The sequence below is a fragment of the Zalophus californianus genome, chromosome 1 (genome assembly GCF_009762305.2).
Source record: "Zalophus californianus isolate mZalCal1 chromosome 1, mZalCal1.pri.v2, whole genome shotgun sequence".
NCBI classification, from domain to species: Eukaryota; Metazoa; Chordata; class Mammalia; order Carnivora; family Otariidae; genus Zalophus; species Zalophus californianus.
The window spans coordinates 66031347-66049112 of NC_045595.1; the positions used below are offsets into that span (position 1 = coordinate 66031347).

Consider the following 17766-nt stretch of genomic DNA (forward strand, 5'->3'; position numbering starts at 1 on the left):
AGTTTATTTATTAGTGTATAGGAATGCAGTAGATTTTTGTGTATTGATTTTTGTATCCTACAACTTTACTTAATTCTTTTATTGGTTCTAACAGGTTTTTGATGGAGTCTTTAGGATTTTCTATATATAATATGTACTCTGCAAATAGTATTTTCCTTTTCTTTCCAATTTGGATGGCTTTTATTTATTTTTCTTGCCTAATTGCTCTGGCCAGGACTTCTAATACTATGTTGAATAAAAGTGGTGAGAGTGGACATCCTTATCTTGTTCCTGATCTTAGAAGAAAAGCTTTCAGCTTTTCACCATTAAGTATGATGTTAGCTGTGGGCTTGTCATATTTGGCCTTTTTTGTGTTGAGGTACATTCCCTCTGTACCCACTTTGTTGAGAGTTTTTATTATAAATGGATGTGGAATTTTGTCAGATGTTTTTTTCGGCATGTATTGAGATAACCGTATGATTTCTAGCCTTCATTTTGTTAATGTGACATTGACTGATCTGCAAATGTTGAAACATCCTTAATCCCTGGAATAAATCCAGCTTGATCATGGTATATGATCCTTTTAATGTATTGTTGAATTTGGTTTGCTAATATCTTGTTGAGGATTTTTCCTTTTATGTTCATTAGAGTTTTGGCCTATAATTTTTGCATATTTGTGTGGTGTCTTTGATTTTGGTATCAGGGTGATGCTGGACTCTTAAAAGGAGTTTGGAAAAGTTCCTTCCTCTATTTTTTGGAAGAGTTTGAGAACGATTTTTCTTTGAATGTGCAGTACATTCAAAGTGAGGGTGTCTGGTCCTGGACTTTTGTTTATTGGGAGGTTTTTGATTACTGATTCAATCTCATTACCAGTAATTGGTCTGTTCAGATTTTCTACTTCATCATGATTTAGTGTTGGTAGATTGAATGTTTCTAGGAATGTTTCTGCTAGGTTCCCCAATTTGTTAATGTATAATTTTTCATTGTAGTGTCTTACAATTCTTGTATTTTTGTGGTATCAGTTATAACTTTTTTGATTTCTGATATAATTTATTTGAATCCCCTTTCTTTTTTTCCCAGTGAGTCTAGAAAAAGATTTGTCAGTTTTGTGTATCTTTTTAGAGAACCAGCTCTTAGTTTCATTGATCAATTTTCTATTGTGTTTTTAATCTTTATATCATTTAGTTCTAATCTGTTATTTCCTTTCTTATTCTTTCGTTCTTTTTCTAGTTCCTTGAGGTGTGTGTAAAGTTAGTTTGTTTATTTGAGAATGTTCATGTTTCCTGAAGTAGGCATTTATCACTATGAACTTCCCTTTTAGAACTGCTTTTGCTGCATCCTATAAATTTTAGTATGTTCTATTTCCATTTTTATTTGTCTCAGGATCTTTAAAAATTTTTCTTTTGATTTCTAGTTTGACCCATTGGTTGTTCAGTAGCATGTTGTTTAATCTCCACATATTTGTGAATTTTCCAGTTTTCTTTATGTGTGTGTGTGTGTGTGTGTTTAATTTTTTAATTTAAGTACAGTTGACACATAATGCTACATTAGTTTCAGGTATACAACATAGTGATTCAGCTTCTCTATATGTTATGCTACACCCACCATAGTGTAGCTACCATCTATCAACATCCAACGCTTTTACAATATCATTGACTCTATTCCTGGTGCTATCTGTGCCTTGCAGTTTTCTTTGTGTAATTAATTTCTAGTTTCATACTGCTGTGGTTGGAAAAGATGCTTGATATGATTTCAGTCTTCTAACTTTATTAAGACTTGTTTTGTGGCCTAATATATGATCTGTCTTGGAAAATATTCTGTGTGCACACAAGAAGAATGTGTATTCTGTTGCTTTTGGATGGAATGTTCTGTATATTTCTGTTTAGTTCATTTGGTCTAATATGTCAGTTAAGGCCATTATTTTCTTATTGATTTTCTGCCTGGATGATCTATTCATTGATGTAAGTAGGGTTTAAAGTCCCCTACTATTATTGTATTGCTGTCTGTTACTCCTTTTAGGTTTGTTAATATTTGCTTTATATATTTAGGTGCTCGTATGTTGGGTGCATAAATATTTGTAAATGTTTTGTCTTTTTTGTAGGGTTGACCCCTTTACATTATGTAATATCCTTCTTTGTCTCTTATAGTCTTTGTTTTAAAGTCTTATTTTATCTGATATAAGTTTTGCTACCCTGGCTTTTTTGTTTATTTCCATTTGCATGGATATCTTTTTTCATCATTTTACTTTTAGTGTGTATGTCCTTACATCTAAAGAGATTCTCTTGTAGGCAGCATATAGATGGGTCTTGTTTTCAATTTATTTAGCCATTCTGAGTCTTTTGATTGGAAAATTTAGTCCATTTATGTTTAAAGTAGTTATTGATAAATATGTGCTTATTGCCATTTTGTTCATTGTTTTCTGGCTGTTTTTGTATTTCCTCTCTGTTTGATGCTTCTTTCCCTGTTTTCTTTATATTCTGATGACTTTCTTTGATGGTATGCTTATCTTTATCTTTTGTGTATTTATTATAGTTTTTGCTTTGTGTTTACCATGGGGCTTACATAGAACAACTTATAACAGTCTGTTTTAAGTTGATAACAATTTAAGTTTGATCCCATTACAAAGCTCAACATTATAATTACTCCTTGACATTCTATGTTTTTGATGTCACATTCTACATCTTTTTATCTTGTGTATTCCTTTTTTTTTTTTAAAGATTTTTATTTATTTATTTATTGAGAGAGAGAGAGCGCACAAGCAGGGGGAGAGGGAGAGGCAGGCTCCCCGCTGAGCAGGGAGCCCGATGTGGGGCTCAATCCCAGGACCCTGGGATCATGACCTGAGCTAAAGGCAGCTGCTTAATGACAGAGCCATCCAGGCGCCCCTGTCTTGTGTATTTCTTAATTCATTATTGTAAACATAATTATTTTTACTACTTTTGTTTTTTAACTTCAGACTAGCTTTATAAATGATTATACAGTAGATGAAACAACCACCTCTCTCAGTCTTGAAGGATTGGCATCATGCAGGAGATGAGCCTTTATTGTTCAGCCCTGCCTCAGCTCTTGGTTGTCTCTTAAACCTTTGTGCTTGTCCGAGCAGCTTATTATATTTTTAATAGTTCTCAGTAGTTGAGGATGTGCTACCAACCTGTCAGTATTTCAGAAGGGAGGCTCTCAGCACTTAGATTCATGCTGATTGGAAGCCAGACCCTCAGGCATCAGTTTTTAAAAATATGCAAACATATATAGTCCTGTGGGACTGCAAGCAAGTGTAAGCCCTGCAGGCCACCAGAGGCAGGCCATCTGAAAGTGTACCTTGAGTGGCAGTCACAAAAATCACGATTCCATATGAGTGTATAAGCTCTTTTCTGGGTGATATTGGCAAGCTAGAGCAAGGCAGAAGGAGGGAGAGCACCATGGTAGCATCCATAGCCTGTGCTCCCTGAGAGCAGCTCCATAAGCCACAAAATGTGTCCCAAATCTGAAGCCTGCCCCTTAGGCCAGAGCTCCAGGACAAGCAAAGAGGCCTCCTTCACAGAAAGATTGGGGGTTATACTTCAATCCACTGTTTGCACAGTGCCCCAGGGGTGGGTAGTCTGCCAAGAACCATCTCTCCAATTGCCATAGTGCTATGGGATCCAGGAATGCAAGCCATCTTGGCCACCAAAGCCAGGTGATCAAGGGGTGTCTTTGGGCAGTAGTGGCAAAAATCAGGACACCAGACACATGTAAAGTTCCCCTCCTGAAGACACTGGTGCTCTGGAGTATGGCAGAGGGTGAGCTCAAAGATGACTTGAGGAAGGGATTACATTCTGCCTTTAGGTGCATGTTTAAGTAGAAGCCTTCCCCTTAGGCCACAGTCATGATGATTAACCAATAGGCCTCTTTCACACACAGTCTGAGCTCCTGTGTCTGTTGTCTTTTGCTGTGCCCTTGGGGATGGTTAGCTATTTAAGAACTTTTCCTCTGTTATAGCCCTGTGGGATCCATGGGCACTGTCCACCAGAGCCAGTATAGCTGTGTTCCCTGGCAGCAGCTGCAAAAATTGGGGCACCAAATGGAGATATGAGCTCCTTTCTGAGTGATGCTGATTATTACAGTCTCATGGGACTAGGAACACAAGCTCCCTTGGCCTCCAGAGCCATGTGATCAAGAGGTGTCCCCTTAGGTGGCAGCTGCAAAAATCAGGGCACCAGATGCCTGTAAAAGCACCCTTCTGGGAGATACTGGTGTTCTGGAACATGTCAAAAGGAGCATGGAAAGATGGCACCTGCCAGTCTGTGTGCCCAGAGAGTATTCCAGCAGGCTCCTAGGTGTGTGTGTTAAATTAGATGTCTGCCCTTCAGGCCAGTGCTTTAATAGAAGCAGGTGAGTCTCCTTCACTTTAAGTCTGGATGGAACTGGCTACCTCTGAGCTGGGCCCTGAGGTGGGTGAGTGCAGGCACAGGAACCCTTTAAGAGTGGTTTCTCAGATCACTAGTTTTGTGAGTCTCAGGATGTGAACCTTGTTGGCTTTCAAAGTTAGATGTTTTGGGGGCTTGTCTCTCAAGTATATATCTTAAAAGTTGGAATGCTCAGTCCTCGGAAAAATTCTGGGTTTTGAGGTTCCTCCCAGTTGTTGGTTGTCATGCTGGGGATGGGATTTATGACCAGGTTGTGTCTTAGCCTCTCCTACCCACTCCAGTGTGGTTTTTTTCCTCATTTGCCTGATGTGTAGCCATCACTCAGCCAGGCTTTTTTGTTTTTTATTTTTAAGAGGAAATTGTTCCCTATGTAGCTGTACACTCAGTGTGTCCATGGGAGGAAGTGAGTTCAGGATCTTCCTGTATTGCCACCTTGAGCCAGAGATCAATGATTAGTTTCTTTCATAATATTGCAGTGTTTTGTGTAAACAGAAACAAAAATGAAATATGTTTTTTCCCTTTTCTACTCAAAAGTTTGCTTTTTGAATATTCTTTTCTGCATCATATTGTTTTAACATAGTTTTTTTTAGAACCCCTTAAATATAATTCATTGCATCAGTGTTCTTTTGGTACTCATCTGTATTCATTACTTCACTTATAACATGAATTTTTGTCATACATACATATGTGTGTAGGAGAATATTAATGTGTATGTCCTCTCTCCTAGATTATAAGCATCTGGTGGGCAGGGATTTTGTTACTCATCTCTAGTCTTGAAGACTTAGCCAGATACTTGGCACATACTAGACACTTGGTAAATTTGAAGGAGGTGACATGTGCTAGGGCAGGGAAGAACCCATTTGGGAAGAGGGACTGATGACATCTCAGAGGAAGAGCTGAGTACTCATGTAAGTGAGCTTAAGTAATAGCCTGGTCCCAGCTCAGAGCAGTCCCACTGGGAGGAGGTAGCTTGGCTACATTAGATACAAAACTGGTTTCCTTTTGACATTGACTATATTTTAGTGATTTGGCTTTGGCATAATAACTAGACTCTCAAACATGATTTCCATGGATGTGCATTAACATTCAGTTTAACTGGTTTTCCTTATTGTTCTTACTTTGAAGTAAGTAGTACTGTTTTTTTTTCCTCCTTCAATACTAGAAAGCTCTTAAAAAGGAATTTACAAAATTGTTTCTTAAATTAGAAATAACACAGAAGGGATTTTTTCCTAATTCTTAGTGGGCTTGATTTAGATAGTATCCCACAACTGTCAAAGGAAATGTCAGACATAGCTGATTGTCATATTAAAATCTGGGCCTGGGGGCACCGGGTGGTTCATTTGGTTAAGCGTCTGCCTCTTGATTTTGGCTAAGGTCATGATCTCAGGGATATGAGATTGAAACTCACGTCGGGCTCCATGCTCAGTGCGGAGTCTGCTTAAGATTTTCTCTCTCCCTCTGCCCCCCCGCCGACTCTCTCACCAAATAAATAAATAAATTAGTAAAATAAAATAAAATAAAATAAAATAAAAATTGGGGCCTAACTGAATAAGTAGCTGTAGAGGTGATCCTTTCAAAGGTGCCTAAACCACATTGACACAGACATCCACACAGGATATGCCGTGGTAGACTAAAAACAGTAAACTGTGGGCAGTAAAATATTTGCAAGAGTTTGTGGTTGATGGTGTTTTAGGGATGGAGGCTAGGTTCAAGTGAGCCTCAGTGGGGAGATACCTAAGGAGGCTGGTTACTAGACATCCCTGCTTTGCTTATGTTGCCAGAAGAAGTTTGTTCTTTTTCAGTTGGTCTAAGTTTCATGACCAGTGGGGTATTTCAAAGTAGATTTTCCAAGTGTCCTTATGGTTCATTGCCTTATTTTGTGCCATGGGGCCTCTCTTTTTTTTGTTTGTTTTTGAGGATGATGTTTCTTGGTTCTGTCAAGTCAGCATCTGTTAAATCAGATATCCATTTGTTGCTGTTTTTCCTGTTCAGTCTCTTAGTCAGCAAACACTTGTCCTGTCTTCATTACTCAATCTGATCAATATTTCAATTGCAAATGTTCTTTTAGTAAAGATGTTATTACAAGATTTATAAGAGCAAGAAGAGGTCTGGACTGCTCTGTACAATAAATGATGGCAGTTATCAAGACAAGTGAAGAAATGTAGAATGGGCAATAGCCTTTACTAGGGCAATCAAAACAGAAGAGAGAAATGATTTGTATACCAAATTTTCTAAGTTAGGATTTTTGGACCAATAAGTCACATATACTTTTACAGCCTTGTCTATTTTTTTGCAAAGTTCAGGGCAAATGGAGACATTACATGGTTACTAATACATTGGACAATAATTTTTTTTTTAATAGACTTTAGTTGAATATTTTACCCCAGAGAACCACTGGTGTGGTTTAGGGACAGATGTATAGATGGAGGTTTGCTGAACCAGGACAAAAAATCATTTCTCGATTTACACAGCTATCCAAAGGGCTAGGAAAAACCTCCACAACTTGTGATCAGTAAGTTGCCAGCTGGTTGATCAGTGCTGTGCCTCACTGTATCTACTATATTATTTGTATTTGTATTAATGGATGTTTTCTGGAAATCAGATCCTAATGTGGAAAAGGGCAGAGTCCCTAACACACAGGCTCTGTGTTCAAGTCCTGTCACCACATTGTTACATACCTGATGGTCATTCAAGCCTGGGAAGCTTACGGGGAAAGAAACTGCTTGATGGGCTTTATGGAGTGGGGACAGAGGGAGTGAGAGAGGGAACAGTAATATGGCATGAATAGCAAGGTTGACGTTAAAAGTGGGACATGAAGGAAGGTATTTAGAGTGTAGTCACGAATGACGATAGAAACAATGGTTTGTGTCTCCAGAAATATTTAGGTATTTGTTTCTCCTTCTGAGAAGTTTACACTGTGTTGCCTCTACGATGTTCTTTTTGGTATGTTCATTAGCACTTTTTTTCTTTAATCTTAAAGGCTCGTGAAGAAGAAATGACTGCTAAAGTAATCGACCTGCAGACTCAACTGGAGGAGCTACGGAATAAGTACCAGGAAAGGCTGCAGCAGGAGGAGAGCCCTGGCAATGACAAAGTGAGAGGAACTAGACTCTTAAATCTTACCACTCTCTTAAGACTAAAATACTAAATTTTTATTTTCTTGTGAGTTCATATTGTTCCATTTTATTGCTTCTTATCGATTTTAGTGTATTATATACTCATTTTTTTCTTTTCCATTTACAGATAACAATTATGGAGTTACAGGTAAGACTAGTTCTTCATTGAATTTGACTGAAGACAGTATATTTTCAGGAGTATTTTGTGTGTGTGTGTGTGTGTGTTTAAGAGTTTATTTGAGAGAGAGCACGAGTCGGGGGAGGGGCAGAGGCAGAGGTTCAAGCAGACTCTCCACTGAGCGGGGAGCCCAACACGGGACTCGATCCCAGGATCCTGAGATCATGACGTGATCTGAAGTCAGGTGCTCCACCAACTGAGCCACCCAGGTGCCCCAGGAGTATTTTGTGTTTTAAAAGTTAAAACATAAAGATAATTTACCAAGCAGTACAATGTATATCCAGGCAGTGATGAAACCCATATGCATTTCAGATCTGACTTTATGTTTTTTTAGACACAACTAGCACAGAAGACTACTCTAATCAGTGATTCAAAGTTGAAAGAGCAAGAGTTCAGAGAACAGGTAAGGTTTAATTGGTGCCTTTTATTTTGAACTGACTGCCTTAATTTATGTTCTTTTGTACTTGGATCTCATTTAGCTCACTTTTAAAAACGAACTGATATAATACTGATTTAATAGCTGGCTTTGCAATTTTGTCTTACACAGGAAATTTTATTTCCAAAACTGAAGGTGCTGGAGTTTATCTCTTAAATTCATGATCACATGTATTTAAACAAGAACATTTGTATCTTATTCTTTCTAGTGTTTAACATCTTGGATAAGAATTTGTCTTTATTTGTAATAACAAGTTTTAAAAAAAATGTTTTTGCTTTTATCAGAGGGAAAATATGTTGACATCAATCTTTACTACTTTTTCCTAGTAAATTGCCTTGTAAATTTTGTCCATATATTATCCAGTAATTAGGTTTAAATAGGACTGTGTATATATGTCTACAAGCATGCATAAGCATGAAAATACCAGTATATGCGTATCTGTGGTGCATCATCTTTAGTAGTCTTTTCTCCCAAATTCTAGAGGGATAGTGTACAAGTCAGCAGGCTGTTTGAAGGCTATATCTTCAGGGATTTTCCAGTTTTTGCTTTGTTTTAAAAATTATTTGAGGGAGCGCACATGCAAGTGGGGGAGGGACAAAGGGGGGCAATCTCAAGCAGACTCCCCACTTAGCGCAAAGCCCAACATGGGGCTCAATCTCACAACCCTGAGATCATGAGCAGAGCTGAAATCTAGAGTCAGATGCTTAACCGACTGAGCCACACAGGCACCCCAATTTTCCAGTTTTCTTAAAAGTCATACATACAAAAATCTTGACAATTGTTGAAATTAGGTGACGGATTGATATATATGGGCATCGATTGTACTATATTCTCTGTGGTTATGTTTGAAAACTTTCACAATATATTTTTTTTAAATCATAAAAATAGTTGCTAAGTCCCAATGCTACTTTTTTTTTCTACTTCCCAGTGGTTTATCTTTTCTCATCTATTCTCAAGGTTGTTGCTTTAAAACTCTCTTCTTATAGCATCCTCAAATCTTCAAACTGTGCTAGCATAGCAATTTTTGTATTAGTTATTTTTATGGTGGTAAAATACACATAACATAAAATTGACCATTTTAACCAGTTTAAAGTGCACAATTCATTGACATGTAGTTCATTCACAATGTTGTGAAACCATCACCATTATCTAGTTCGAGAACATTTCATCACCCCATAAGGAAACCTTATACCCATGAAGCTGTTACTCCCCATTACCTCCTGGCAACCACTACTCTACTCCTGTGTCTGTAAATTTGCCTATTGTATTTTATATAAATACAATCACATAAAACATAGCCTTTCTTATCTGGCTTATTTTACTTAGCACAGTGTTTTTAAGGTTCTTCAGTGTAGCATGTATCAGTACTTTATTCTTTTTTATGGCTGAATATTATTTAGTTATATGGATATATCATACTTCATTCATTAGTTTATGAATGTTTGGGTTATTTCTACCTTTTGGCTATTACGTATAGTGCTGTCAGGAACATTGTGTACAAGTTTTTATTTGAGCACCTATTTCCAGTTCTTTGGGGTATATACCCAGGAGTGAAATTGCTAGATCATTTGGTAATTATATGTTCAGCTTTTTGATGAACCACCAAAATACATTGTGGCACCATTTTACATTCCCACCAACAAAGTTATATAAGGATTCCAATTTTTCCACATCCTCACCAACAAGTTTTTGATTATAGCCATAGTAGTTGGTATGAAGTAGTATCTCATTTTGGTTTTAATTTGCATTTTTCTAACGACTAATGATTGGACATCTTATATTCTGTTTTTTGGCCATTGGTATGTCTTATTTGGAGCAATGTCTAAGTCCTTTGCTAATTTTTTAGTTGGGTTATTTGGTTTCTTGTTCAGTTGTATTCTTTATTCTGAATACAAGTCCCTTAAGAGATACGTGATTTGCAAGTATTTTCTCCATTTTGTGGGTGGTCTTTTCACTTTGTGATAATGTCCTTTGAGGCACAAAAGTTTTACTTTTGATAAAGACCATTTTATATATTTTCTCTTTTGTTTGTGCTTTTGGTGTCATATCTAAGAAACCATTTGTATTAATTGTATTTGCCTATATTCTGTCCTAAGTATTAAAGAATCTAGTAGCTATAGCAGTCCTTTCTTTTACATATGGTTTCCATACGAATCTTATGATATGATTTAAGTATTTGTTACTTTTAGATTCACAATTTAGAAGACCGTTTGAAGAAATATGAAAAGAATGTATATGCAACAACTGTGGGAACACCTTACAAAGGTAGGAATGATCTCTTATGCTTTCCACAGTTATCTCTTATTGCTGGATTTATGGAGGAGTTTTATTTTTGTCTTTGCTAATCTGCTCTTTACAGTGAATATATTTTACCTTTGTAATTCACCAATGACAGCTAGTTTTAAGGAAAGAATGATAGTAATCTAAAACAAAAATAATGCATATTTGTTGCAAAAAAAAAATCAAACAGCTGCCGTGTGTAAGTGGAACTGCAGGTTCCCACTTTACGCTCTCCAGATGGAACCAACCTAGTGGTAATTTATGTATATTTTCCCAGACTCTTCTGTATGTATGCAAACATTTATGTACTCATACAGACACAGCTCTATGATTCTTTTTTTTTTTTTTTTAAGATTTTATTTATTTATTTGACAGACACAGCGAGAGAGGAAACACAAGCAGGGGGAGTGGGAGAGGGAGAAGCAGACTCCCGACTGAGCAGGAAGCCTGATGCAGGGCTCGATCCCAGGACCCTGGGATCATGACCTGAGCCGAAGGCAGATGCTTAACAACTGAGCTACCCAGGCGCCCCTATGATTCTGTTTTTTACTATTACCATAGTGTTATATTTACTAATTTTAAACTCTGATTTAAGGAGAAAATAATTTCATAAAAATTCTTATACTCAAGGTAGGAGAGGGTGATTTGGAAACATTCTCTTGATTGAAATAATATATGCCACTTACAAAGGATTTTAAAGATGAACTTGAGTGTTTACATAGTGTTTCCCTTGAGATAACTATGACCTTTGAATAATCTCATAACAATTTCCCCATCTGTTTTGCTGCCTCATTTCATTAAGAATAGTTTTATTTTGCTAAATGTCTTATAAAGCTTTTTGCTTTTTCAGGGAAGCACTTGGGCATAAATCTAAACCATTTTACATCCCTTTGTGTTATTGAAAGCTCTTACTTACTGCAATGAAATAACACAAGATATTATATAATTTTCAATTAAATTAAACAAGGACTTGCTTTGGATTCTCTCCAAAATGCTCTTCAAAAACAAGAGAAAACCAGCTTGGAAGTGTCTCATGGCTCGTTGCAGAAAAGATTCCTGCTACAAGGATTGTTTGCCATATCTAAGTCAACACATATGATTGTCAGCTCAACTGCTGACTCGGTGCTCAGCAGTGCATAGAGAATAATATTGATTCTTTTCATTAGTTTCAACTTAAGATTTTTATAATTTTCTTTTTTTCTCAGTTTTGAATTGTAAAATGAACACACATGTACAGGGTATTTAATAACTAACACATATACCAGTCTCCTCTACCATCTAAAAGTAGAGCATTCCTTTGATACCTTTCATAAGCCGAAATGGTGTAAAGCAAAGAAGCAATTACAGTTAGTTTATATGGAAAAAATTTTTAGCATTCCCAGACCCAAAAAATATCCTCTCTTAGGCTTTTCTGATACCTTAGGACACATCTTGCTAACAGATGCACAAATAAACCAAGATAAAGCACAGATGCTCACAGACACAGTTCAGAGCTATGGCGGCTTGATGCCGAGCGTAGTTCCTGGGGGCAGGAGCTCGATAGAGTCACCCTTCTGCTGGGGGTGTGGGCTGCCTCTGTAATGGCTCACTGCAAAACAAATGCTGAACACTATTTTCACTTCTCGCCTTTTTCATAAAAGCAAAAGACTCTTTAGATTTTTTTCGTTAGCAAAGACAGGTACTAGTGTAGGTTTTTGTAAAAGCGAAGTGGCGTAACATGAATTTTCGAAAGGCAGGGGATACCAGAATAACACTAAGTGCTGGGCACTGTTTTGCATATCAACTCATTTAATTCTCTCACCAGCCTGGTCAGTCTAGTTGAATATGCACGTTAATCTCTTCACCATGCTATCTCTTTAAAGAGTAGAGTAGAATGAGCATCCACCAGGCAGGAAGAAATAAAAAGTACTAGTTCTTCAAAACCTCTGTGTAGGCCTCTGCAATAATAGCTTTATTCCTCCCCTCTACTGACTTTTTTTCCCCTGACTTTATGTTAACCATTCTCTTGTTCTTTATTGTTTACCACCTATGTATGTATTTCTAAGCAATACTTTGTTTAGATTTTGCTTGTTTTGGAACTTCATGTAATAGAATCATACTATAAGCTTGTATTTTTTCTTTTGCTTAACGTAAGTTTTGAGGTGCATCCATGTTGTGTGTAGCTCTGGTTCACTCATTTCCATTTATTAATTTTGTATATTGTACATGTCTCATGTGAAAGATTTTCTCTATGCAACTAAGACTGGATTTGCTGAGTCATAGGATATGAACATTTTTGTGCACACCCTATCCTAGGTTGGCCAAACTAGATACAATTTGAAGATAATGTAGGAAACTGTTTTCTATATTTTTGTACTAATTTTCATTTTCACCAGCATTGGATAAGAGCTCTCATCACTCCAGCTCCTCAGCAGTCCTGGATTTATTAAAGCCCTTTTAATGCTTCACTGATTAAATTCTGTGCTGTGACTTGTAATTTTAATTACATCTCTCTTATTAGTAATCAGGTTGAACATCTTATTTGATCTTTTTTCTTTAAAGATTTTATTTATTTGAGAGACAGAGCAAGTGTGCATGGACAGGGGGAGGGGCAGAGAGGGAGGGAGAAGAAGAGACTCTCAAGCAAATTCTGTGCCAAGCATGGAGCCCGATGTGGGGATCAATCCCAGGACCTGAGATCATGACCTGAGCTGAAACCAAGAATTGGACTCTCAACCGACTGAGCCACCCAGGCGCCCCAATTGTTCATTTTTTTATTCATTCATTTTAGCTGTGTATATTTCTTTTGTGAAGTTCCTCTCCATTTCTTTTTTGTTTTCTAAGATCATCTATCATTTTCTTACTGATCTGTAGGAGTTTTTAAAAAATTCTGAATATTAATCCTTGTTTACACATTATAAAAACAAGGATTAATATTCAGAATATAATACATATACTATGTAGCATATATATATGTAGTATTTATATAGTATAATATTTATATATATCATAAAGATATTGTACTAGTTGGTATTTTCTTTCTTTATTGTCTTCCTTTTGAATTTTTTATTATGGAATTTTTTTAGACATATAGAAAAATAATGAATATGGCATATAATGAACACACATGTACACATCAGCCACCCTCCAGAATTATCAAGACATATCTAATCTTGGTTCATTTGTACCCCAACCTTTCCTATCCTTAGTCCATTGGATTATTTTAAAGTAAGGTAGGTATTATATCTTATTTCATATGTAAATATTTCAGTATGTATCTATACAGAGGATTCCTTTGAAATAACCATGGTACTAATATCACACTTAAAAATTTCACGGTAATTCCTTAATCAAATAACTGGTCAATGTTCAGACACGTGTAGTTTCATAAATGTTTTCTGGCAGTGATGGTGGCAGACAGTTGATTTATTTGAATCAGCCAAGTAGTACCCATACTACTTTGATTGAGAAATCACTTAAGTCTGTTTTTAAAACTCTAGATTCCTTGTCTTTCTCCCTCTCCCTTTGTGTCTCCTTTTGTTGTTTATTTGTTAAAGAAACCAAATTACTTGTGCGTAAGTTTAAGGCATTCTGAACTCTTGGTCCTCCATCCCCTAGTAGTTAGAATGAGGGGCTTGGTCAGATTTAGATTTGTGTTATTGGCAATAGTACCTCCCAAAGGGAGCCAAACTGTATGTTGTTTCACATCAAAAGACAGGTGTCTTTTTTTTTTTTAAGATTTTATTTATTTGAGAGAGAGAGAGAATGAGAGATAGAAAGCACGAGAGGGAAGAGGGTCAGAGGGAGAAGCAGACTCCCCGCTGAGCAGGAAGCCCGATGTGGGACTCAATTCCGGGACTCCAGGATCATGACCTGAGCCGAAGGCAGTCGCTTAACCAACTGAGCCACCCAGGCGCCCCGACACATGTCTTTTTTGTAACTGCTTTCACACAGTTCCAGGTGTCATCAGTTTGACTCATCACCTTTCACCTTGATTTTAGCACCCAGTGGGGACTGTTTTCCAAGATCTGTTTCACTAGTTATTGTGTAATGGTGATATTCACATTCTCCCATTTCTTGTGCAGATGTTAACTGGAATTCTTCTGTAAATGGAAAGATTCCCACATTATCTATGTGGTTACCTTGAGGTAAAGCTCATACAGGGAAAGCAGGATAAGTTCTTTTTACCCAGTTTAGTTATTCCACATTTTTGAGGGTCTCTTTTAACACCAGTAGTCTGTTCCAGTGATGGATTTGTCTTATGCCTGCTCTAACACTTCACTCTATTAATTATGATGACTTCATAGCCTTTCTTGTTGTTTAGCTGGGGAAGCCCTCCCACTTTGTTTTTCAAGAGTGTCTTAGCTATCCTTAGCTCTTTGAATGTCCATTTAAGTTTTAGAATGAGATTATCAAGTTATACTCACAACACACACCCAGACCTGAGAGGATTTTGATTAGGATTGCTTTGAATTTATAGAAAGATTGAAGAGAATTGGCACCTCTATGGTATTGAGTATCCAACCCATAATCATGATATCTTTCAGCATTTACTTAGGTCTTCTTTGATTTCTGTCGCTATTGTCCTGAGTAGTTCTCTTGCACCTCTTTTATTACATTTATTCTTAGGTGTGATTGTAAAAGTAAAATTAGTTTTTTATTTTTATCTTTCAATTAAATAAATGCATGTACAGTTTTAAAGAAAATCTGAGCCAAGCCTGCTGTTAACTAAAATTATCTGCAATACACTTAGTTGATTAAGATTGTTTCAAGTGTAGTTAAATGGATTTTCCAGTTGTACATTTTGGAATTGGGCCCAGGTAAAGTATTGTATTAAAAATGCTGAGTAGTACTCAGATAAAGTTATTTGGAAAGACTTACAAGAAACAGTGGGTAGACAACCTGGCAGGCATCTTTATTTGAATAACTAATTTCCACTCTCATTGCTTAAAACCGAAAGTAAGAATTATGAGGAGAGGAAGAAATTTCTTTTATATGCTACTGTTAGGGAAAAGACAAGAAAGGGGGGTATATGCATTGAAAAACAATATTAATTACTTGTCCCGGAAAATGGCTATACCTAAGTAATCCACGTGTTTATAATAATAAAGTCAATTATTTTCTGAAAAGGGTACAACATTGTAAACTCTTGCATTTTGCATCAATCTAGAGGAATGAAACACTTAAGTATGATATATAAATGGCTTTTGAAGAGGAAGTAGTGCATTATCATTATTGAGTTCTGGTTGCTATGTATTTACAAAGCGTGGTTTGAGAGCTTGTTTGGAGGTTGTAGCAGGGGAGCGCAGCTGAAGGTGTGGTTTGAGTGAGTTGGGACTTTAAAGGTGTACACTTTTAAAAAATGAAATATTCCAAACATACAAATGCATGCAAAGTAAATACCAAGTACGAAGACTGGTTAGCACTTATGAATTCGCCCTCCAGAACATTGCCAGTGCTCCTTGTGCTGCTCTTCAGTCTCCTATCTCCCTGTTCTCCCATCGGTAACCACTGGTAACATGCTACAGCATATGTACAGTTCTCTAAAACAGTTGACTTTAACGTGTTACATGTTTTGGGCTGTATAGAAATGATATACTGTGTATATTCTGCATATTCCTGCCCTTTTTTCACCTAGCATTATGATTTTGAATTTCATTCTAGAAGCTATAGTTGTTTAACCATTTTGAATGCTGAGTTTAGTAATAATACATTCCATCTGTATACCCTATTTTATTTATTCTCCTGTTGGTGGACCTTTGAATTGTCTCAGTTTTGCTTTTATAAACACTGTAACTGTGAACATTGACTTCTGGTGTACATGTGAAGCGTTTCTCTAGGATGTTTTGGTAGGCATTGAATTTTGGCATCATAGAGTATGCTTGTCTTCCACTTTATGAAGCTCTGCAAAGCAATGCCGAGTTGTCTAGGGTGGTCGCATCCATTCACACTCCACAGTCGGTGCACAGCCATTTCCATTGTCCTACACACTCACCAGTTCTTGGCATTATCTGACTTTCGGGATTTTACTAATCTCTTATGTGTCAATAATACTCCATGAGGTTTTATTTGTTTCTTTTTACTGAACAAATGGTGGTTTAAATTCTCAACCAAAAGAAATGTAAAGTTACAATGAAAGGCCACTTTCAACTTTGGCATTTAGAGGCTCACGTATTGTTCATCGTACAATATTTGAAGCCTTGATGTATTATCTTGCTGCACAGTGTGATTTTGTATATTCAGTTTTTTAAAAATCCAGGGTATAAATTTACACATAATATTCAGTGTGACTTCATATACCTGATCTGTATTTATTGTTTACTTTTAGGTTGAAATGGGGCTTGGTTAACAGATGGACTATAACTTTTTATGACAGGCTTTAAGATGTTGAACCAAAATATTTGAAAACCACTAAAATGGCATTAATATTTCATGCATTTTCAAGTTATTTTATCTGTCCTGTGTATCCAAAGAGTTTTGAAAACTTGATTTAAACTCAGGTGCTTTTAGATTTGGAATATGAGAAAAACTAGAATTCTGTTCTGAGATACTCAGTTCTTAATAAATACAAATGATTATTAATTTTAGTCATTGTGGAATATCTGAAGCCAACCACATAATACTGAGAAGAGAAATACCGGATTTAAGGAATCTTTATATTCCCTAAGTATAGTCTTTTAAAATTGCCATGCCAAAAGGAGGAGGAGGAAAAGATATGAGAAATAAAATTGCTATGATAATTCTTATTTTTTTCTTCCAATGGAAAAATACCAATTGGAATGTTTTGTGTATGTATGTACAGTACTATACAGTACAATATAATTAATACAAGAATGATGCCTCCCTTTATTCTTTGAATTGTTCTTTAGTTTGGTGTCTAAGTAATAAGTAGCTTATCTGGTTTTGCTTTACAATGTGATCTGTTTTTTTTTTTTATTTGACAGGTGGCAGTTTGTACCATACTGATGTCTCGCTCTTTGGAGAACCTACCGAGTTTGAGTATTTGAGAAAAGTGCTTTTTGAGTATATGATGGGTCGTGAGACTAAGGTATAAATCATTTCTGATGATTTGGCATGTGGCTTAATTTAAAAGGAAATGTGTGCATTTTTAATACTTTAATACACATATTGATGCTGTATTTTTACTGTTGGCAGACCATACATGCTAATAATAGATAATAGGTAATTGTGTTATTGTTCTTAGTTTACAAAAATGAATTGGCAGATCTTGCTTATATTTGTTATAGTTATAAAATATTAATTAAAAAATACTGTTGGTTGATGCTGAGTACTAAAAATTGACATTTCATTAACTGATACTTTGTGAAACATGTGGCTATTTTTACTTTTGACCTCAAGTCTTAAAGTTAGGAGAATAGATTTCATTTTCAT

At 36.3% G+C, this 17766-nt stretch overlaps 1 protein-coding gene across 9 annotated transcripts in view; it reads left to right on the forward strand.

The window, feature by feature from the left end:
- GOLGA4 (golgin A4) overlaps positions 1 to 17766 on the forward strand; it is a 121055-nt gene that overhangs the window by 89253 nt on the left and 14036 nt on the right. For all 9 annotated transcript variants that reach the window (XM_027587142.2, XM_027587144.2, XM_027587143.2 and 6 more), the window contains 5 exons: positions 7366 to 7479; positions 7629 to 7649; positions 8014 to 8082; positions 10305 to 10380; positions 17319 to 17422. In XM_027587142.2, coding sequence (XP_027442943.1) covers positions 7366 to 7479; positions 7629 to 7649; positions 8014 to 8082; positions 10305 to 10380; positions 17319 to 17422 — 384 coding nt within the window. The remainder of the gene's footprint in view (positions 1 to 7365; positions 7480 to 7628; positions 7650 to 8013; positions 8083 to 10304; positions 10381 to 17318; positions 17423 to 17766) is intronic.